At 46.2% G+C, this 23,930-nt stretch overlaps 1 protein-coding gene across 1 annotated transcript; it reads left to right on the top strand.

Moving 5' to 3' along the window:
* Positions 1 to 5,710: 5,710 nt before the first annotated feature.
* On the top strand, positions 5,711 to 15,727 carry Rbfa (ribosome binding factor A). The gene is made up of 6 exons (XM_005065243.4): positions 5,711 to 6,004; positions 8,724 to 8,943; positions 9,532 to 9,644; positions 12,233 to 12,317; positions 14,492 to 14,565; positions 14,952 to 15,727. Exons 1-6 carry the CDS (start codon positions 5,841 to 5,843, stop codon positions 15,346 to 15,348), a joined length of 1,053 nt encoding a protein of 350 aa, XP_005065300.1. The 5' UTR covers positions 5,711 to 5,840; the 3' UTR covers positions 15,349 to 15,727.
* Positions 15,728 to 23,930: the final 8,203 nt, after the last annotated feature.

The following is a 23,930-nucleotide window of genomic DNA, read 5'->3' as shown; positions in this document are numbered from 1 at the left end:
ACTGTCCGCCCTGCTCATCATCTCTCTGGACACTATCTTCCCTGCTCATCATCTCTCTGGACACTATCTTCCCTGCTCATCATCTCTCTGGACACATCCACCCTGCTCATCATCTCTCTGGAGACTAGCCTTGCACCTTAACTCCATGCTTCCGTGTCTTGCCTTCCATAGTCCAGTTGTCTTTGCGGCTCAGCTCTAATCTTCAGGTCAGCTTAGATGTTCATACCTGAGACCCTGGAGCTCAGCTCTGAAATCCCAGCAGGTCTCCAGCTGAATTTCTTATGTTTTCTAACCACTTCTGTCCCCAGTAAGGCCTTTTTGAACTATGAGACCTCTTTAAAATTTTTGTAGCATCTGTTAACCCCCCAACACACACACACTTTTGTAGCCTCTGTTAACCTACACACACACACACACACACACACACACATGCATGTACATACCTTACATGTGAGGTGTAATGTGTCCCCTAAGAGTTAATATCAATATTGCCAATAAGCAATAGGAAATCAAGAGTACTTGGTAAAGTGAACAAAAGAGGCATAGCTATGGCTCTATTGCTATTCACTACATTCCGGCATTGTGGGAAGACACAGACTGGTCCATGTTTCTGGCACAGCATTCTACAACAGCTTCTTTGCAGATGGCTGAGTTCTGTTATCGATGTTGTTGTCACCTTCACCATTTTCATCGTTACCATCCAGCACTTCCCCTAGAGCCTCTGCCACCCAGCAACATGTGTTGCTGTACCAGGGGCCTGCTAAGTGGATGAGATTAACCTTGAGTAACTTAAAACTTTAATTCATCGCATAGACAGCAATGAGTATTGTTTTATTTTTATGCTGAAAAAATGGCCAGTTTCAATACATTTTGCTATAAAGAAGTTCAAAATAAACCTCTAAACATGCTGCTCTTATTTATTTTGAATTTTGAATTAAAGGCACTTAAACGTTAGCAGACACACACACACACACACACACACACACAAATCCCTGACTTGTATTATTTTTTGAAAGGAGGTGAAATTCCTGTGAAAAGTTGTTCTTAGTCAATCATGGTGGTGCACACCTACAACATTGGACTTGAGATGCTGAAGGTTAGTGTTTTAGGTCAGCCTGGGCTACAGAGCTCTCCCCTGAAGTGACAATCCTGTACTACCCCAGTCACTGAGCAGGGGACACTATTTAAACATTGCTAAAGGTCCCTTCTATCTCTCCCCAGCTACACCTCTCTCTATGAGCGGACTGCTCTGGTTTTAGCCCTTAGACCTTGCCATACTCAGGCCCTACTGCCCTGTCCAATGCAGGTTGTGTGACCGGCCACCAGTGGAGCTATAGTTCCTCCATGCAGCATGACACTTGGATTTAAAAACTTCACATACTTTCCTCCTGCTTACCTGGCTTGTGTCAGTTTGATTCTCTAGCCCAGATGGGAGACAGAAGTGGACTTAGTGTGTCCTGTCATCACATGCATAGATTATCCTAAAAGTTACCACTGCGACTAAATGTTTGCATCAGAAATCCAGTAGCAGCTTTCAGGAGGCTGAATTCCAGGTGCGAGATAGGGCTGCCATTGTTTCCTGTCCCTCGTGACTATTGTAGGTCTCTAGGTGCAGAAGCTGGCGTCTGCACCAGGAAGCTTGTGAGCCCCAAAGATGAGACAGAGACACAGAAGGACACAGTGTAAGAGTCAGGAAGCACGTACAAGTAACTTACTGTAAAGCAACTGCCTGCATCTGTTCGCTTTTGAGACAGGATCTCTCTATGTTGCCTGGGCTGGGCCACAAATGCTGGACTCAAGCTGTAACCAGAGTCATAGACTCAGGGAACTCCAACACATTAGTTCCAGCCATCTTCCCTAAAGAAAGCAAATGAGCCGGGCGGTGGTGGCCCACGTCTTTAATCCCAGCACTCGGGAGGCAGAGGCAGGTGGATCTCTGTGAGTTCGAGGCCAGGCTGGACCGACAGCCTCCAAAACAATACAGAGAAACCCTGTCTCATAAAATCAAAAAAAAAAAAAAGAAAAAAGAAAGCAAATGAACTCAGGAGGCTGAGGCAGGCGAATCTCTGTGAGTTCGAGGCCAGCCTGGTCTACAGAGCGAGTTCCAGCACAGGCTTCAAAACAGAGAAACCCTGTTTCGAAAAACAAAGCAAAACAAAAAAAAAAAGAAAGCAAATGAAAACAGTGATGAAAAGGGGGGTTGGGAAGGTGGAAATTAAACATGGCAGCCCATCACTGTATTATTGATCGGTGATACAGATTTTTTTTTGTCTTTTTTTTTCTCCCAACATAGAGTCCTAAGTATCCCAGGCTGGCCATGAACTTCTGGTCTACAGGCTTCCACTTCCAAAAGTACTAGGATTGCAAGTGTGTACACCATGCAGAGTGGGCTTAAGATATAGATATGGCAAGAATGTGGGTGATATCAAGAGCTGTAGAGAACTAAGCGGTCTTGATTAAACTGCAGTCTGGTTATTCATTTTCTTAGAGTTTATTCTACAAGGTGGACTAAGAGCACAGGTAAGTTCCTATGAGGTAATTGCTCCTGTTTCGGGTGGTAATCATCACAAAGTGGTTATTCCTTAAGGTTCTGTTGTTCCTAGAATGCAGGATGACCTCAGGTTAAGGATGTGTCAGGAGTCTTTCAGGTGATGCTGGGATACCTGGGATAGGACATTGCAAATATCGACAGCAAAATGCCTCGGCGACTCTATTTTTTTTGGGGGGGGGTTTCGAGACAGGGTTTCTCTGTATTGTTTTGGAGGCTGTCCTGGACTTGCTTTGTAGACCAGGCTGGCCTCGAACTCACAGAGATCCGCCTGCCTCTGCCTCCGGAGTGCTGGGATTAAAGGCGTGCGCCACCAACGCCCGGCTTCGGCGACTCTATTTTTGTGCTGTAGTCTTGAAGCAGGGCAGCAGGTTCAGTATCACCAACTTTTAGATAGGTTCTCCTTGAGTGGCTAATGTGCCACCTTACAGAGTTAGGCAGGAGCCTGGTCCACAGTTTAAGACAAAAGAGATGGAAAATGCAGGCAGGGATGCCAAGCTCTCATCCTGCCCTTTGTTACCTTGTGGGCCCAAGAGAGATGTTAGTGCTTTTTAGCAAAAGCAGTACCTACGTACATGCCCATTATAAAGGACCACAGTTGTGTGTCACCACACCCTCTGGACATTTTATCACCTTAACTTTTGATCTACAGTATTTATACTAGATGGTGAGTTTAGACTGAACCATTTAGTATAGAATTTAACTAACTCCAGTCTTTCTAGTTATTTTTCACTGATAAAATATCTTGAAACTGAAGCTTTATCTCAAACTCCCCATATCCATATGGTATATTTATATGGAGGAGTTATACCATATGTCAATTCAGTTTCATCACAGAGTAAGCTATTAAGAAATACAAAGGATTTTTCCTTTATTTTTTGAGATCTAGCTCAGGCTGGCCCTTAAAGCAATCCTCTTACCTTGGCCTCCCAACTCTTGGGAATGCACATATGAGCCACCACAAATGGCTACAGGCATGTTCTATACCTCTCTCATGCAACAACCACTTGTCTGTCTATCATATGTCACTATGGACAAATGTTGACACATCTGGCTGTTTTTGGGGGCAGATGGGTGATCCAAGTCAGTTTGGACTGTGGGGATGTGACAGCCAGCCCTAACCTGTTGGCACTGTGTTATTGCCTGCTCAGACATCAACTGTTCTATCCCAGTCATTAGAGTACTCAGACCTGAATAGTATTTTACACAGGCCCCCTATGGTGGCTAAAGAAACTTAATACGGAGCCAAGCATATTACTTAATTAATATCCCTTAATGCCTGGGAGATCCTAGTGGCCTGTGGGTGAGATCACAATAGGATAATGAGCTGTGAGGTATTAGCGGCTGCCTTTGCTTCTGTAACTCTTACTCATCACTATGGGCAAAGGATGAAGTGATCTTTTTGTTTGTTCAAAGGCATATTTTCTCTGTGTATCCCTGGCTGTCCTGGAACTCGCTCTTACAGACTACGTTGCCCTCAAACTCAGAGATCTGCTTGTCTCTGCTGGGATTAAAGGTGTACACTACCACTGCCCCGTAAGACAGTCCTTTTATTACTATATAGTGGGAAAGAAAAAAAAAACAACTGAAGGAAGTCAAACACTTTTTCTGCCTGTCTGTAGATTCCATGGATAGTTGTAAGACACACCTTTCTTATATCCATCTTTAAAACCCCACCTTAACGCCGGGCATTGGTGGTGCATGCCTTTATTCTCAGCTCTCGGGAGGCAGAGGCAGGTGGATTTCAGTGAGTTCGAGGCTTGGTCTACAGAGCAAGTACCAGGACAGCAGGACAGCCTCCAAAACAATACAGAGAAACCCTGTCTCGAAAAACAAACAAAAAACAAAAGAAAACAAAACACCTTAATCCCCTTCTGCACAGTATGCTGTTTGGCTCTAAGGGTGCTGCCTTGCTAGCAGTAAGAATAAATTCATTTAATCTAAAATTGAATTGAGTCTAAGTCTTCAGTCTTTCCTAGTGGATTCCAACGCCACAGCAAGACAAAGCCAGTTACCTGTCTCTGTTCACAGGCTTGCTGTGAGATTGTTTTTCAATGTGCTGTCATGCAACAAGCCCTTTGGTCACTGTGGTAAAACATCGGTGTTCATACCCTACTGAAATAGAATAAGGTAGAAAAGGCCCATTATTAGATTCTGGTTTGTTGGTTTCTTTTTAACGATTTACCTAAAGCACTCACTGCTTGTACTATTGATGAACATGACTTCCCTCGCTACCCAGGACAGAATGACCTGGAGAAATAGCTAGAAGAATAGGTCTCTGCCCTTAACAGCTCACTGCAAAGTCTCTGCCCAAAAACAGCAGGTTTAAATGGAAACACTAGGTTTGTTTTAATTTGAATTTGGGTGAAAAGTCTGGGTTAGACCTACTGATTTCCTGGCAGACCATGTTACCTCCCGTCTTGGTACATTCTGATACATCCCTGTACTAAACTTTCTCCCCAATGAAGAGATGACTGCTAAGTAGGGCAGGAAAGCCAACGATAGTAACGAAGGAAAAACAGTCCTTGGAAGACTGCAGGCGGTGGAGTTAGGCCCATCTCCCTTCCATCTCCTCACCTAAAGTGCCTGGATGCAAAGCCTTAATTCTTTGTCTGCCTGGTTTTTACTTTTACAATATCTTAGGCCTAGTACATCAACCCGTCATATACTGTCTCCATACGTGGTTGCATTGCATGTTTGAATCAACTGTCTCCTCAAACACGTTCCTTCTTTAGTGGTGAAAACGTGCCAAAAACCCGTCCAGTTTCTGAAGCGCTCTTTAAAGTTTGGTCACCACGGCCTTGATTTAAAACAAGCTGGGAGTGGCCGAAAAGAAAGCTAAACTTAAAGAGCACTGGCTGCTTTTCCAGAGGGGTGCAGCTTTCCATCAGGCGGTTCTCAACTCTCTAAACTCCGGCTCCAGGGGATCCCACGCCCTCTTCTGGCTCCCGACTGCACCTGCATTCTGTATTACACCCCCTCCCCAACGCCTGCATTATGCATTACACCCCCTGCCCAACACCTGCATTCATATAATTAAATAACAAAATAAATACTGGGTTAAAAAAAATCCTAGGTGGCTTGGGCCCGAGCCACACAGCCCACTGTTGGCGCCCCGCCCACCATGCAGTCATAACTCCGCGCCGTAGCCCCGCCCACCCGTCGGCTAGCCCTTCCCACACGAGTGTGGCCTTCCCGTCCTACGATCGCGGGTCGCCTCTTTAGTCGTCTCAGGTTCACACGTCCGTCACTCCTGCACCCACTCGGGCTTGCAGAACGCGCGCTTCAAGGGATGTGGGCCGGGGCCGCAGGCCTGAGGGGCTCCTGCACCCGGCTGCAGACCCTCCGAGGCGGCCCTGGGGCCGCGCTTTTTCCCGGCCGCGCGCAGGCCCTGCACACCTCTGTTGCTTCCTGCGGGAGCAAGAATTTGATCAAGAAATTTGCCTCGAAAACCAGGTATGCACTGCCAGGGTCCGCTGCGGGCCCGGTCACCTGGTGCACGGTTGGATGGAGGCGGTTTCTGCAGAGGACAGAAGTCCACAAGGGGCTGGGTCGGGACCGTGGGGATAGATGTTAGTGTGTGTGTCGGTGGGCGGCATGCTATATTCTTGTAAGAGGATTATTGGCAGATCGCCTGCAGTTTGACAAGTTCCGCGTCCCCACTCTACATTATCTTTATACGGTGTTAAGCCTCCTGAAACTTCACACTGCATAAAATTTGTCGTAATTAGATAGTTTTAGTAATAAATATATGATGAGATAACTTTGATTTCGCGGGGCGATGGCGTCGTACGCCTTTAATGCTAGGACCCGGGAGGCAGAGGCAGGGGGATCTCGGTGTTCATAGCCACCCTTGGTCTACATGAGGTCCAGGATAGTCAGGGCTAAGCATAGAAGCTCTGTCTCGGAAAACAAAATAAAACAAGAAAAAAAAGCACTTCGATTTCCACAGCCTCTTAGAGTCTACTAAGTGTGGTTAGCCAGTCTATACTTTGGGGTTATTTTAACATGTTACAGGTGGTTTTAGACTTACTGAGGAAGTGGCCTCAGATTCTCTAACAGAACTTAAGTTGATGTGGTATCCTTAATGTCCTTTCCTATTCAGACACAATAGCTAGGCTGACATGTTCCGTCTTTCCCTGTTTTATTGACAGCTGTAACAGTTTTGAGAAGTCCTGGTTGGAAGTTATGTGGTTGCACACCACTGGGATTTGATGTTTTCTTCGTGATTAAATGTCGGCTGTGGAGTTGGGGGAAAGCAGCAGAGGAAAACCTGTTTTATCAAGGGCATAGCTAGCCACTGTGTTTACCGCTGTTCAGTGCCCCCCACCCCCACCCCCAGCCCTAAGAACCAGCCATTCTTAGAGGAGTCCAGGTTCCGGAGCTGGAAAACGTGGTGTGGGAGCAGGGTGTGCTCATACCTTTACTGGCATATCTGGCCTTTGGTCCCTCTACTTGTAGGCATTTTGTGTTTATCTGGAGGCTTGTCCTCTTCCCCTACCATCCTGAAACTCCCTCCTGCCCTAACGGTGTGCAGTGTGGCTTCCCTCAATTTCCTAACTGTTCAGTGGGGCGCTTCGGAAGCGTCAACCTTCATCTTCATGAATGATCAATGAGGCATAGCGCTTTCGTGAAATTTGGGGATAAAACCTTAAGGCCCTTCCATCTTCTCACTGTATACAAGCAAGAGTCAAAATTACAGGGTTGTGTTAGAACTGTCTTCTGTCCCATCCCCACAGCCACATTGTTTTCCACTAAACTTCAGTGGTCCTTAGGTTCCCATTAACGTGGCCCTGTCTATGTCCCATGGAAGCACGGTACTCTTGAAGTATCATAGTTTTTGTTTGTTTTTCGAGACAGGATTTCTCTGTATTGTTTTGGAGGCTGTCCTGGAACTCACTCTATAGACCAGGCTGGCCTCGAACTCACAGAGATCCACCTGCCTCTGCCTCCCAAGTGCTGGGATTAAAGGCATGCGCCAGCAACTCCCGGCTTGAAGTGTCATATATATATATATATAGTCTTTTGACCTAGTACATGCAACTCTTTGCTTAACTTTCATAACTATACCATCTAACTTTTTTAAAAAGCAGACCCCCTTTTAAAGACTTATGTATATGAGGGTTTGTGTGTGTGTGTGTGTGTGCATGTACACAAGTATGTGGTTTTTCAAGACAAGGTTTCTTCATGTAGCCCTGGCTGTCTTGGAGCTCACTCTGTAGACCATGCTGGACTCAAACTCACAGAGATCCACCTGCCTCTCTTTCTCTAGTGCTGGGTTTAAAGGTGTGTGCTGTCACTGCCTGGCATATGTATATGAGTTTTAGAGATTTGCTCACACCTTTAAACACACACTGGGAGGCAGAGGCAGGTTATCTGTGTGAGTTAGAGGCCAGAAAACCAACTAACCAAATGAAAACCATTTATTTATTGCATTGGATTTTTAAATTTAAATTAGAAACAAGCTTGCTTCTTATGTCAATCCCAGCTCCCTCTCCCTCCTCGCCTCCCCCGCCCCCCCCCAGCCAAGCCCTCCAGCCCCCCACCCAATCCTCATTCCGTTTCCCAGGGAGGGTGAGGCCCTCCATGAGAGATCTCCAGAGTCTGTCATTTCCTTCAGGGCAGGGCCTAGGCTCTCCCCCAAGAGTCCAGGCTAAGAGAGCATCCCCTCATTGTGAGATGGGCACCCAAAGTCCATTTGTATACCAGGGATAAATACTGATTTACTCCCCAAGGCCCCATAGATTATCTAGGCCTCCTCACTGACACCCACATTCAGGGGGTCTGGGTCAGTCCCATGCTGGCCTCCCAGCCATCAGTCTGGGGTCCAAGAGCTCCCCCTTGTTCAGGTCAGCTGTTTCTCTGGGTTTCACCAGCCCAATCTTGACCCCTTTGCTCATCAGTCCTCCCTCTCTGTCACTGGACTCCAGGAGTTCAGTTCAGTACAAAAACCGTTTATTGTATGTGTTATTATATATGTGTTTGCCAGAATGTATGTTTTGTGCACCATGTGCATTCCTGGTATCTGTGGAGTTCTGAAGAGGGCGTCCAATTCCATGGGAACAGTGATTGTGCTGGGAACTAAAGCTGGGTTCTCTGGAAGAGTAACTAATGCTCTTGACCACTGGGCCACTTCTCCAGCACCCACCATCTAAATTTTGCTTTCTTGCTACAGAAAGAAGTTCTGGTATGAAGGTCCGTCCCTAGGGTCTCACTTGACTCACAAGCCATCCAAGTTTGAGTTCCTCACGAAAAGTACCTTAAAGAAGGCCAGGAAGGAAGACACCGTACGTCTCAGGGCCCTGAATGGCCTTCTCTACAAGGCATTGACAGAACTGCTGTGCACGCCTGAAGTGAGCCAGGAAGTCTATGACTTGAATGTGGAGCTCTCCAAGGTGAGCCCAGGCCAGTGTTGGGGACAGGAGGGCACGGGCTTAGTTTTATCTGAATTGGTCATGCCTAAGGTCTTGGGTTTGGGCTGCAGAGGTGGTGTCAAGTCTGACTTAAGTCATGGGACAAGGTGCAGAAGCAGAGCTTTTCTCTGCTCGGGTGAGGTACCTGTGACTACAGCAGCAGCCGGTGTGATGAGACAAAGCACTAGAAGTTTAGGGATGCAGTGCGGTGTCCACGGCTTTGTTCTCATAAGGATAGTGAGGGGTCCTCCATCTTTCCTAGAAGGGGCTGAGGATAGTGAGGGGTCCTCCGTCTTTCCTAGAAGGGGCCGAGTTGTCGAAGCAGGTGGCAATTGGTCATTTCCAATTCCCTACGTCTGGAGAGATTACCATGCAGCAGGTACATGGGGGTGAGCTTGGGTGTCTGTGACCCTACTTCCCCACCTTGAATGCTGGGGTCTCTGGCTGGCATTACTAGAATAACCTTCTGGGTATAAGAGGCAAAAGAGACTGTCGTTCTTAGCTGCAGCTTACTGTGTGGACTGGGAAGACTGTAAGCCTAAAGTAACTTGCAGTTGGGGTGCACCTCAGGTCTCTGTGACTTCAGACTTCTCCGCCTGCCGAGTGTACTGGAAGATAGGCGTCTCTGCAGACCAGAACAGGCACACGGAGGCCGTCCTGCAGAGGAGCGCTGCCTATATAAGGTGATGGACGGGCTTGCTTTCTACAAGTCCTGCCTTCTGCTGCAACCCTAAGGGCCCTGGCTGTTTGTAGGTAAACTTAAAAGTTCTCATTGAGGACTTTGGCTTTTAGGGAAAATCTTGGAAGCATTTCCTTAATTTTAGAGTATAGGTTACATTTTCCTGTAAGACCTAATCTAACCAGATTTCTCAACAGTTATGTAGGGCTCCCTAGCCCTAGGTCCTTTCAGGGCTCTGTGAGGCAAGAAGCATGTTGGCAATACTAGGACACTCTGTCTGCCTCACTGTGCTAAAGCTGGTTTCTTATTGCACTGCTGCCCATGGTTACTGCCCATGCCTACACAGTGCCTCGTTCACCTAAAAGTATCCTGGATGAACAATTGGAAACGTAAAAATACACTATTTTAAAAACTGGCCCTCACCGGGCGTTGGTGGCGCACGCCTTTAATCCCAGCACTCGGGAGGCAGAGGCAGGTGGATCTCTGTGAGTTTGAGGCCAGCCTGGTCTACAAAGTGAGTTCCAGGACAGCTTCCAAAGCTACAGAGAAACCCTGTCTCGAAAAACAAAAAAAAAAACAAAAAACAAAAAAACAAAACAAAACAAAAAAATTGGCCCTCGGTGGGAAACACAGGTAGGTTTCTGATGTCTGCTGAGGCAGAGCCCTCCCCTAGGGTATTCTACACACACACACACACACACACACACACACACACACACACACACACACACACACACACACACACGGCCCCCGCTACTTCTGTAAAAAGCCATTTTTCATTAAAAATGTTTGTGCCAGCACTTAATAGGTTTATTACTTCAAATGACTTTTAAAATACGTCATTTTGAAGTTTCTCAGGTTTAATTTATAGTGTAGTAAACATCAATAGAACAACATTAAAAAAAAGTTGTTGGTCTGGCAGTGGTGGCGCACCCCTTTAATACCGGCACTCAGGAGGCAGAGGCAGGTGGATCTCTGTGAGTTTGAGGCCAGCCTGGTCTACAGAGGGAGATCAGGACAGCCAGGGCTACACAGAGAAACTTTGTTTTGGAAAAAAAAAAAATCAGAAAACAAAAAAAGAAAAGAAAGTTGTTGGCCATTCTCTTTTTTTTTTTTTTTTGGTTTTTCGAGACAGGGTTTCTCTGTATTGTTTTGGAGGCTGTCCTGGAACTCACTTTGTAGACCAGGCTGGCCTCGAACTCACAGAGATCTGCCTACCTCTGCGTCCCGAGTGCTGGGATTAAAGGCGTGCACCACCAACGCCCGGCTTCTCAATTATTTAAGATAGTGAAGAATCCTGGACCCAGAAGTTTGCAGATTGATGAACTGAGCCAAGTTTCACTCAGTGTCTTAGTTAGCAATTCTGTTGCTGTGATGAAACACCACGACCGGAAAGCAAGCTGAGGAGAAAAGGATTCATTTGGCTCACATTTCTCACTGATGCTCATTATTGAAGGAAGACAGGACAGGAACTGGAACAGGGGCGGAACGTGGAGGCAGGAGCTGATGCAGAGACCACGGAGGGATGCTGCTTTCTGGCTTGCTTCCTCTGGCTTGCTCAGCCTGCTTTCTTATAAAGCCCAGGACCAACAGCCCAGGGATGGCCCCACCCACCATGGGCTGGACCCTCCCCCATTGATCACTAAGTGAGAAAATGCCTCACTGCTGGATCTCATGGAGGCATTGCCTCAGCTGAGGCAGTAATTTATTGACATATACACAGGACTTCCCCAACAAAAACCTGCCAACCTGCCCGTACACTTATTCAGTTTAAGGAAAGAAAAAGACAGAAATCCAGCTAGCAACACATCTCAGAGCTGGGTGCCTCCCATATACCTCCATCTCCTCCAGCATGTCCGTCTGTTCGTCTATCTGTGTGCTGTCTTGTATTCTCTGCAAGGGTCAATGGGCATACACTTCCGCAGAGAGTGTCTGCAGTTATCAGAGAAGGATTGATCTCGTTGCTTCTGTTAAACGTGTGTGATTTTGGATGGAGGCCATCAGAAAGTTAGCTGCATCGAATGCCTCTGTGAGACTATTACAATTGCTCAGAAGTTGGTGTCAAAGTTTCAAAGGATTACAGGGTGTGGACCTCATTTGGCTGCGCTGTATCACATTACTGAGCTGTATGAAAATCCTTCATCCCTAGCATGCTGGGCATCAGGCTGGAGTCCTTTCAGGGAGAATCTTCTGAGTACAGGATGCTGTAAGTCCGTAGTTAGAGGTGGGGCTCCAATCCACACTGTCCATTGGGCGAGTGAAGAGCAGCTGTCGTATGGTGCATCTTATGCTCTTTAGTGATGAGGCAGTTTGAAAAGGCCTCACCGAGCTGGGCGGTGGTGGCACACACCTTTAATCCCAGCACTCAGGAGGCAAACAAACAACAAAACAAAACAAACAAAGAAAAAAAGCAAAAGAAAAAAAGAGAAGGCATCTCCGAAAAGCCTTGCTTCTCTCTTCCCCCTTTACCTCCTCTCCCCTCTCTTCCCCTCCCTCTCCTTCCCTTCCTGCCTCTATAATAGGCAAGTCTCCCTTGCAGCCTGGTCATTTGGTGAGTTTGATGTAGTTTGTGTTTGGCTCCTCTCTCCTCAGGCACCTTCTGATGTCTCAGCAGACCCTGAGAAATGTTCCACCCATAATGTTTATTCAAGACAAAAAAGACATACTTCTGGCTGAGGTGAGCTTTTCTTTTTAAATAATTAGCTTTTTGTTTGTTTTTCTTTCTTTCTTTTTTTTTTTTTTGGTTTTTCGAGACAGGGTTTCTCTGTGACTTTGGAGGCTGTCCTGGAACTACAGAGATCCACCTGCCTTTGCCTCCCGAGTGCTGGGATTAAAGGCATGTGCCACCAACACCCGGCTTGCTTTTCTTTTTAAATTTCGTATACATCCAGAATGAGCCTTTATTTATTTGTTAGTTTTATTTGTTTTTGTTTTTCAAGATAGAGTTTCTCTCTGACTTGAACTTGACTGTCCTGTAGACTTGAACTCGCTCTGTAGACCAAGCTGGCCTTGAATTCACAGAGATCCACCTGACTCTGCCTCCCAAGTGCTGGGATTAAAGGCCCTGATGTTTATTAGATTTTTTTAAATGTTATGTATGGGCTGGAGAGATGGCTCAGAGGTTAAGAGCACTGGCTGCTCTTCCAGAGGTCCTGAGTTCAATTCCCAGCAATCACATGGTGGCTCACAACATTCTGTAATGAGGTCTGGTGCCCTCTTCTGGCCTGGAGGCATACATGCAGATAAAATACTGTATACATAATAAATAAATAAATCTTTTTAAAAAATGTTATGTGTATGAGTGTTTTTCCACTATGTATGACTGTATCACATGCCTATATTACCTCTGAGGACAGAAAAGGGCATTTAATTCCCAGGAACTAGTGTGTGGGTACTGGAATTGAACCCAAATCCTTTGGAAGAGTAACCAGTGTTCCCAACCACTGAGCCATCTCTCCAGCCAGCCATATTTTTTCACTTTTGTATGTGTGGGTATCTCAGTTGGGGTTTCTGTGGTTATGGCAAAACATATGCTATGATATGATAAAACACCATGACCAAAAGCAGCTTGGGGAGGAGAGGGTGTATTTCAGCTCACAGTTCTCCATCACGGTCCCTCACTGAGGTGATTGATGGCAGGAACTCAAACAGGACAGGAACCTGGAGGCAGGGACCGTGTAGCAGTGTTGCTTATCTCCTTGCTCATGGCTTGCTCGGCCGGCTTCCTAACACACCAGAGGACCTCTACCCAGGCAGGGAGCCACCCACAGTGGGCGGGCCCTCCCCACATCAATCTCTGCCTAAGGAAATGCTCCCCAGGCTTGTCCACGGGCCAGAAAATGCTTTTTCTCTGTTGAAGTTTCCTCCTCCCACATGACTCTAGCTTGTGTCAGGTTGGTATAAAACTCAACAGCTAGCCGGGCGGTGGTGGCGCACGCCTTTAATCCCAGCACTCCGGAGGCAAAGGCAGGCGGATCTCTTTGAGTTCGAGGCCAGCCTGGTCTACAGAGTGAGTTCCAGGATAGCTTCCAAAACAATACAGAGAAACCCTGTCTCGAAAAACAAAAAGCAAACAAACAAATAAAAGCTCGACAGCCAGTGGGTGTGGAGGTCAGAGGACAATCTTCTACCACGTCTGTCCTGAGGATCCTACTCAGGTCACCAGGCTTGGATGCAAGTGTCTTTTCCTGCTGAGCCATCTCCCCTACCTAAATAGTTTCCTTTTATGCTTTTTTGTTCTTATAAAACTTCAGTGAGTAAAATTTTAAGTTTCAGTTAATTTACTTTCCTTTATTTTTTTTTAAGACAGAGTCATTTTGTAGCCTCAATTGATTGGCCTAGAACTTGTTCTGTAGACCAGACTGACCTTAAACTCACAGAGAAGCACCTGCCTCTGTCTCTGCCTCCTGAGTGCCGCTGCTTTTGGCTCAGGGCTCTCGCTCCCACAGAGTGGACCCCTGTGGCTGTGACTGACCTTCGCGTCTGTTCTGACAGTCCTTCAAGCTTCCCTTTCCCAGACACAAATTCTGTGGCAAAATGGAATCGTCTTGCAAAACTACTTTAGAAACCAGTAAATAATAGTCACACAATTCATCCAGTGCTATTTTCCTCATAGACTTGCCTAATGTTACAAGTTCTAGAAACCTCCGTTGTTGGGGAAGTCATGACAGGTTAGAACAGCAGCGAGGGGTGTGAATCACAGAGACATCTATCATATCGCTGCATTGAGAAGTCTCCGCAGTGGCATTAACTGAAGCCATGAAACTTGGTCTGTGGGAGAGGTTGTGGTGCTGATTCTTGGAAGCAGAGGGCAAGAGCAGTGGCCTGACATCCCCCATGCTTTCTTTTCAGGTAGACCGGTTACTGGCAGTGGCCGACTTTGGACCCCCGGATGAAAGGGATGACGTGGCACAGGATGGTTTGAGGTGAGGCACATAGACAACTTTCTGTTCCCTGTGACAGATGCTCATGCTTCAGCAGCCACTCTGTCTGTGCCTCCACTAGCCCACATTGCCACTGTGGTACCTGCCCCGGGGTACCGCACATGTCTGCACAGCTCTGGGTGGCGGCCCACATGCTCCCGTGCCCAGGTGAGGATGCTCACATTGACCATGCCAGCCAGTGTCTCTGCCCGGAGAGAACCGAAACCAGGATCACCTTTCCACGACCCCATCACCCTCAGAATGTAAAGTTCAGAAGTGTGAGGAGATGTGACAAGTGTTCTCTGCAGATGCTGTGGTCCATACTCCCTGGTTGGGCTCTGTGTGATTTGGGCACTGCGTGAATGCTCTTTTCCCTCCTCTCCCCCCAGGAACCCTGATGCTCTGTCGTCACATGACACCCAAGAACCGGCCACACACCCAAATCTGTGTGGGATTGACCATGAGGCACTGAAGAAGCAAATAATGGAGTATAAACTCAAGAAGGAGAAAGGGCTCCTTAGCACGAGCCTGGCACAGCCATCAGGGCAGCAGCAGGGCCCTGACCTGACTCATTCGCTGAGAAGGAGAAAGAAGACATCATCCCGCCACCGGCACCGGGATACTTCCCCAAGAAGCTTCCTTTTGGGTGAGGAGGATGAGGACGAGGAGGAGGACAACACCACAGAGTATGAATGCCAGGCCCATGAGGCAGAAGAGGAGTGGGAAGCAGAAGCCAGAGGGGATGGTGGTCAGCAGGGGCTCTGTGGAAAAAGAGAGCAGAGGTAGGGTTGAGGCCTTGGTGCTGCCTGCCCCTGCCTGTGGGTCAGACTGCGAGTTCGTGGTCTGTACTTCAGAGACAGTTGACGAAGGCAGGACTCTTGGTGGAGGCCATCCTCAGGCTATATTTCGTTCAGCTAGCTGTACAGTTTCCTGTCCCAACTCACTATTTTTTTCCAAAATTCATGTGTAACTAAAAAATAAATGACATCCCTGAGAGACAGAAACATGGTACATCTTACCTCCTCACAGTTGCTGCACAGGCCACCTGGACAGTGGCAGGAGAGTTAAGCACAGAATACATAGGCCTACATCTTCAGACTCCACAGCCAGTTATCAGTGCTTGGTCCCTGGATGACTTCTCTTTTAATAAACCGTTTTGTATTTATTCTTGGAGAATTTCATGCATATGTACAATATATTTTGATTACATCTACTTCTCTTGTCTCCCTTCTGACTATTCTAGGACTCCTGCCCCCTAATTCTCCCTCCTAACTTCCATGTCTCACCAAATCTAATTAGTGCTGCCCATCTGTCCATGGGTGTAGGACCATTACTGGGGCACAGGCAGCCTACCAGGGGCTACACCTGTGCTGCCCCTAAATCTTAAGATTGTTTCTAGGGGTGGGGAGGTGGCTCAGCGGTTAAGAGCACTGGCTGCTCTTCCAGAGGACCCAGGTGCAATCCCCAGCACCCACATGGCAGCTCACAACTGTCTGTAACTGCAGTTCTAGGGGATATGACACCCTCATACAAGCAAAAAACACCAGTGCACATGAAATAAAAAAAAGATTTTCTAATATATATGACTCTTTCCCCCCAGCAGCCATTAGTCACCAGTATCTCCTTGGCGAGCATGGGGCCTTGTGAGACTCCTCCATCCATGCCGGAATACTGACCGGCTTGATCATCTTGTGCAGGCAGCCGGCTGCCGTGAGTTCATGAGGGCAGTGACCTGTCATTTCCAGGACACAGTTTTGTTCCAGTCCTTCCTGACTTCTGGCTCTTACAGTCCTTCCACGCCTCTTGTGAATATCCCTGACATCTGAGGGAGAAAGAGTGTGGTGTGGATACATCCCACTCAGGGCCACAGTTACTGGTGTGCTTCTCTGCACTTGACCAATTGTGAGTCTCTGTGAATACTGCTATCCACTCTCTGATGAAGATAAGAGCTACACTAATCTGTGGGTGTAAAGATAAATACTTAGAAGGCAGTTTGGTACTACGTCTATGTAAGCAAAATGATAGTAGCAGGTTCTCCTCCAGGACCTATGATCTCCAGGCCACAGATTCTTGATGGAGTTCATAGCACCAGGCATGAGTTCCCTTCTATAGAGGGGACTTTAAATCCAATCAGAAAGTCATTGGAACTACTGTAACGTTCATGCCTCTGTTGCGTCAATGGGGTATAACTTGCCAGACTGGTCATTATTGCAGTTCATGGGTTCATAACTGGGTAAGGTGTTTGATGACTTTTCTTTCAGCAGCCACCATAGCATCTTCTAGTACTATGAAAGCTAGCAGCAGGGAGGGAGTTTGCAGGTCAGTACCCACTTGAATACTCCTAAGACTGATGGGAGATGTCATTCTATAAATGTTTCTCTTATTGGTTGATGAATAAAGCGTTGTGGCCAATGAGGCAGGATGATAGGTGGGACTAGGAGACAAGGGGAATTCTGGGAGGTGTAGGCAGAGAGCAGTCACCATGTAGGATGCGAGAGGAGTAATAGGTCCAGAGTCTTTCTCTGGTAAGATAAAGACCACATGGAAATACTTAGATTAATAGAAATGGGTTAATAATTAAAACAGAGCTAGCCAATAAGAAGCCCAAGCCAAAGGCCAACAGTGTCTTGTATATTCATTTGGGGTTGATGCAGCAGTGGGCCCAGGCTGGCAGGAAGAATTATTGTAGCATAAGACCAACGTGTGTGGTGTCTCCAGCAATAGGGTGCTACCATCGAGACAATTAATAGCTTTTATTTTTGGGGGGAGAGTGTCTCTGGAGCCCCCTTGACCAACCACTTGAAGGGAGGTTCTGTATGGTTTCTTTTTTGTTTGTTTGTTTGTTTGTTTTTATGAGACAGGGTTTCTCTGTATTGTTTTGGAGGCTATTGGTCCAGCCCGGCCTCAAACTCACAGAGATCCGCCTGCCTCTGCCTCTCGAGTGCTAGGATTAAAGGCTTGCACCACCACTACCTGGCTCTGTATGGTTTTTTTTTTTTTTTTTTTTTTTTGGTTTTTCGAGACAGGGTTTCTCTGTGGCTTTGGAGGCTGTCCTGGAACTCGGTCCAGGCTGGTCTCGAACTCACAGAGATCTGCCTGCCTCTGCCTCCCGAGTGCTGGGATTAAAGGCGTGCGCCACCAACACCCTGCTCTGTATGGTTTCTTAAGCACAGCTTTGTGTGGAGGCTGTGATGGAGCAGAACGAGTGTATCCCAGGTTTGGAGGGATGTCCAAGTGACCCTGACCGTGACCTAGATATGATTACCCCATCGTGACAGATGTTGTTTTCACTTGGTACTTCTCACCCCCTCTCTCATGTGTTTCTTAGAGGGCATCCTTGTACCAGCTGACCTTATCTTTACCACACAGCCCACCGCCCCCAGAATCTGTGGCTCTTGGGGCAAGCTATGGACAGCTCTGTTGTGCTAAATTGTTTGTATGAGTTCCAAGGTAAAGGCTCATTTTGCAGTAAGAATACTGATTTCCAGTGAGCTGAAGCAAGATCGCAGGCCATGCCTAGGAGCACTGTTGAATGGAACTCATATTGCTCAATCTGCTTGCACTCAGATGGGTACAGGTGCCATAATGACATCTGATCACTCCAATAATAGCCAGTGACTGGATAGCCACTTAGCAGTCCCAGTCGTCAGCTGTCTTTCCAGGACAGATTTTTATCAGTCAGCATCTGTAAACGTCTCTTAGGTTGATGGCAAAACAGTGGACCCTTCTTACCTACAGATTCTATGCTTGAGAATTCAGCTACTCTGTCATGGCACCTTCAGCAATTCCAGGGTCCACATAGAGAAGAATCTGAATCCTAACTGAATGTGTATGTACTCCCTGCTGGGATGGAGAAAGCTAGCATTCTGCATTCATCTGCAGCTAACTATAAAACAGGGTCCTTTTCATGAGCTTCCACATATTCGCATCTCTTGGCGGTGGTTGCCCTGTTTAAAACAGCTCCAGGCTGTCATGATAACTCAGTCCTATAATCTTAGCATTCAGGATGCAGAGATGGAGGCAGGAGAATTGAGTTTCCAGCCTGGGCTATACAGCAAGACCCTGTCTCAAAAACAAAGCAAAAAGAGCAAAACACAAAACCCCAGGAGTGTGATGGGGGAAATTTTCTTATTGGTTGATGAGTAAAACACTGTACGGCTAGTGGCCAATAGGCAGCAAGATAGTCGGGACTAGGAAGAGGAGAATTCTGGGAAAGACAGGAGACAGAGCCAGTCACAGAGTCATGATGCTGCCGGGAGGAATAATACCATGCTGGGCATTGCCGGGTAGCCACAGTCTCGTGGCAAAACATAAATAGATAGAAATGGGCTAATAGGGGGCTGGAGAGATGGCGTAAAGGTTAAGAACACTGATTGTTCTTCCAGAGGTCCTGAGTTCAATTCCCAGCAACCACATGGTGGCTCACAACCATCCGTAATGAGATCTGGTGCCCTCTTCTGGCGTGAGACATACATGGAAGCAGGATGTTGTATTCATTATAAAATAAATAAATCTTTAAAAAAAAAGAAAATGAAATGGGTTAACAATTAAGCCAGAGCTAGCCAATAAGAAGCCCTAATAACCAGTCAATAGTTTTATCATTAACATAGTATCTGTGTGCTCATTTAGGACTGACATGGCTGTGGGAATCAGGCTGGCGGGGAAAAAATTGTCGTTACAGGAGTGCATCTGTCTGTCCCCACCCAGACCCATACTCTCCTTACTTAAGTTCTAGTTCTATACGTCTGTTAGTATCCTTACCTAAATTCTAGTTACATATGGTAGTACAGTCTACATTCTTACATGTAGCCTCAAGAGTGTACCCTAAGAAGAACATGCACACATGTGAGTCCCTGGTGGTCTCATGCATTCATGGTTTTCACCTGTAAGCATGTGGGATTGTATGTGTCTAGAAGTATATGCATGAGTGCCTGCATGTACAACTATGCATGAATATGTCTATGAGTAGTACATGTACAAGTACAGGATTGAATGCCTTGTATATGCATATGTATGAGTGTCCATGTGTGATAGTTCATGTGTGTACATGTGAATGCATGTAATAGTGTGGATGCCTGTGTGCGATAATGTGTGCATGTTGGGCATAACATGTCTTCTATGTGCTTATGTGAATGCCAGTGTGTGAGGACCTGTGTGTACTGAATTTACATAGACTGTTAAGAGTTAGGGGTTCCACGGCCTAACAGTGTTGGGCTCCACAGGGCTTGCATATGTGCCATACTTTGCTGTTGCTGGAAACCTTGTTCTGGGATGTGGTTGTCTTGGGCAGTCTTGGCTCCATGTAGGGAGAGAAAAGCTGAGTCTGAAGGAATGGAATCCCAAGTACAACCGTGGAGGCCTTTTGCCTCCTCGCATCTGGAAATCAGAGTAGTCTACTGTGGGTTCTGTGGTCACAGCAGGCCTCCTTGGCTTGCAGCCCCTCCCTCTACTGGGACCTTGATCTCTAACGTGACAGGAATTCCGAGAGGGTTAGAGTCTGCGAGACTGGTCTTGCCAACACCAAAACATATCTGGTGAATATTTATAAATACATGCCTAAAACCATTCAGGAAGCTGAGTCAAGAGAATCAGCCTGGGCTGTAAAGCCAGCCCTGAAAGATCTGTTAAATATTAGCCAGCCAGGGGCTGGAGAGATGACTCAGAGGTTAAGAGCATTGGCTGCTCTTCCAGAGGTTCTGAGTTCAATTCCCACAATCATCTATAATGAGACTTGGTGCCTTCTTCTGGTGTTTAACATCAGCCAATCAAAAGATTTCAGCACCCCAGTCCCCCCCACCTCCCAGGTCCAGTGCAGTGATTTCAGGTTACAAGGGTTTCATACTTGACTATGCTGTTGACTCTGGGAAATATTAATAAAGAAGACAGTGGAGCACAAGTGTCTCAGGCTGTCTGATTGTGTGGTCTTCTTTCTAGGCACAAAATTCAGGGCCAAAGTATTTCCAAGTCCTAGTAGTGTGCCAAGGCAAAGGCAAAGCCAGAAATATGTTTGCTTCTAAATTTTTAAATTTTCAATTAAATAAAGTACAGTAAAATCAAAGGTGAAGAACTGAAGAAAAATATCACTGAAGAAGCAGAAATAAGTGGATGGACTCAAGATATGTTAATTATAAGGCTGGAAGTGGGTGAAAGAAAGTATTAATTTTTAAGTTTATTTTATTCATGTGTATGAATGTTTTGCCTGCATATATGTCTGGGCATTTCATGTGTTCAGTGTTCATGGAGGCCATAAGAGGACATTGTATGGAACTGGAGTTACAGACAGCTGCCATGAAGGTTCTGGAAGTTGAACCATAGTCCTCTGCAAGAGCAACAAGTGCTGTTAACCACTAAGCCATCTCTCCAATACCTTGCTTTTTTGAGGTAGGCTCTTACTATGTAGCCCTAGCTGGCCTAGAGCTCACTGTGTATAGCCACATTTCTTCAGACTTGAGAGATGCACATCTCTGCCTTTTGAATTCTGGAATTAAAAGTGTATGCCATCAAACCCTGTCTCATAAAAACAAAACAAAACAAAAAGTGTATGCCATCATGTCTGGTCAATTTATTTTTATTTTAATTGCTAGGTTCTAAACTGTACTTCTTTTAAAAATGGTTAGCATTCTGATTTTTATGTATTTTAAATGGCTTGTAAGAAAGAACAAAGTCTGAATTAGGTAGGCATCATATAGTTTTTTTTGTTTTTTCTTTCGAGACATGATCTCTCTGTGTAGCTTTGGAGCCTGTCCTAAAGCTAGCTCTTAAGTTTTTGTGGGTGACTAATTTCAAAGGTTTTGCTATCTCATTCCATTTTCACAGTTGCTTGGCAGTGCTTTCTGTACAGGCAAGCATGAGCTCATGTATGTTCATAGTTCATACTAACCTATTTGTCAGACAGTCTTGTCATAGAGAGAACCACTCCCATATCTCAGGATGGAAGCTTGAGTTCTCAGGGTAAGAATCATCTGAATTTTATTTAAAAATGCATCATACAATTTCCCTAACCAACTGCCAGACTCAGAGCTGAGGGTGTCGCTTGGTGAGAAAACCCTTGTCTGATATGCTCTAGCTGCCGAGTACCATTACTGGTCCTGCAATAAATAAAAAAAACTAACAATGGAGGGCTGGAGAGGTGGCTCAGAGGTTAAGAGCACTGACTGCTCTTCCAGAGGTCCTGAGTTCAATTCCTAGCAACCACATGGTGGCTCTCAACCATCTGTAATGAGATCTGGTGCCCTCTTCTGGCCTGTGGGCATACAAACATATGCTGTGTACATAATAAATAAATAAATGTTTAAAAAACTAACAATGGAATTCACACTCGGGCTGAATATCTTCAATCACAAGTGAACAAAAGCTTCTGTGCATGTGAATTTTCATGCTCTACAGAAGGTAGCATGCTCTGCCAGAGGTCCTGAGTTCAAGTCCCAGTAACCACGCAGTGGTTCACAAACATCACTAATGAGATCTGGTGCCCTCTTCTGGCTGCAGGCAGATGTGCAAGCAGAACACTGTGTACATAATAAACAAATCTTTAAAAAAAAAAAAAGGGTGAATACACATTATTTGTAGTTGCTTTTAAAAGTCACATTGGAGCTAGAAAGATAGCCCTGCAGTGCAGAGCATTGCTCCCCCTGCAACAGACCTGGCTTAACTTCCCAGCACGCTGATCAGCCAATGTACAACTCCAGACCCACAGGGTCCAACCCCCTCTGCTAGGCTCTGCAGGCACCTGCACACACATAGCGCACTTACATACAGTCAGGCTCACAAACACACACACACAAATAAATAAGTCTTTTTAAAGTCATCATCAAAATAACCAAATTTTAAAAAAAGCAAAAACAAACTTAAAAGCCATTATTTTAAGAAAAGAAAAGCCTGACTTCTACCACACACTAACTCGGGTTCCCAAACTAAAAAGAAAGGACAAATTCCTGTTTTTCACTTAGGGAAGGAAAGGAGAAAGGTGTATTTAATCTTCATGACAATAGGTAGAGATAACATTGTTCCTTTATCAGTGAAATGTAGCTCAGAAAGATAATGGTGGCTTTACACTGTCCAGGTGACTCTGTGGGTGTCCCGCAGACATGAAAATTGACGTTAACACAGCAGTGTGGCTTCTACAAACTATAAATGCACCTGGAGAGAAATAGGAGGGGTAGCCCAAAATCTAAAACCCCAAGTTTGTGTCACAGGTTCTCTACTGAATAGTTGCGTGTCAACTTGACCCAAGCTAGAGTCATCTGAGAGAAGGAGCCCGAGTTGACAAAATGACTCCGGAACTGTAGGCAAGCTTATAGGACATTTTCTTCCTTCTTTCCTTCCTTCCTTTCTTCCTTCCTTTCTGGAGTGGGGGTTTCGAGACAGGGTTTCTCTGTATTGTTTTGGAGGCTGTCTTGGAACTTGCTCTGTAAACCAGGCTGGCCTCGAACTCACAGATATCCGCCTGCCTTTGCCTCCTGAATGCTGGGATTAAAGGCGTGCACCACCACCGCCCAGCTCTCTCTCTCTCTCTCTCTCTCTCTCTCTCTCTCTCTCTCTCTCTCTCTCTCTCTCTCTCTCTCTCTGTCTCTCTCTGTCTCTCTCTCTCTGTCTCTCTCTCTCTCTCTCTGTCTCTCTCTCTCTGTCTCTCTCTGTCTCTGTCTCTCTCTCTCCCTCTCCCTCTCCCTCTCTCTCTCCCTCTCCCTCTCTTGCTCTCCCCCTCCCTCCTTTTAATAAACTCTATGGTTAATGTATCTCCTGGTTCATGTTCCATAGCCGGCAGTCTTTAACTTAAACAAAAGAATACCACCTGGGTTATGAGCCGACTTGTAAGTTATGAGAGACTTTGGGATGTTGTCTCCCAAACACTATCCTCATAGCCCCCCTTTCAAGGTGCCCCCTTCTTCTGCCATATGCAATCTTCGTGTCACAACATGGCCTTTCACACCTGCCTGCTGCGACTTGTCTCCAGCTCCCAAGGCCAGCTCCGGACGCTCTTGCTTGCTGCCTTCCGTAGGGGGCCACCCCAAGCTCCGAGTTTGACTTTTATTGCTAGTTCGTGTGTCAGAAAATCGTTTTGCCCTTTAATCCCAGCACTTGGGAGGCAGAGGCAGGCAGATCTCTGTGAGTTCGAGGCCAGCCTGGTCTACAGAGTGAGTTCCAGGACAGCCTCCAAAGCCACAGAGAAACCTTGTCTCGAAAAACCAAAAACAGAAAAAAAAAAAAAAAAGAAAATCGTTTTGCTTCTCCACGAGGAGGATACAGTGGATTCTCGTTATTTACAGTGGTTCTATTTCATACGGTCACTGTTGTCACTGAATTGGTTTTTTATTTTTTTTGTCACTGAATTGTTTAAGGAAGCCTTATTTCACCTGTATCGTGGAATC

This window comes from Mesocricetus auratus, unplaced genomic scaffold (genome assembly GCF_017639785.1).
Source record: "Mesocricetus auratus isolate SY011 unplaced genomic scaffold, BCM_Maur_2.0 Super-Scaffold_100015, whole genome shotgun sequence".
Taxonomy (NCBI): Eukaryota; Metazoa; Chordata; class Mammalia; order Rodentia; family Cricetidae; genus Mesocricetus; species Mesocricetus auratus.
The sequence above is the reverse complement of the archived record's forward strand: the minus strand, read 5'-3'. Positions and strand labels throughout refer to the sequence as shown.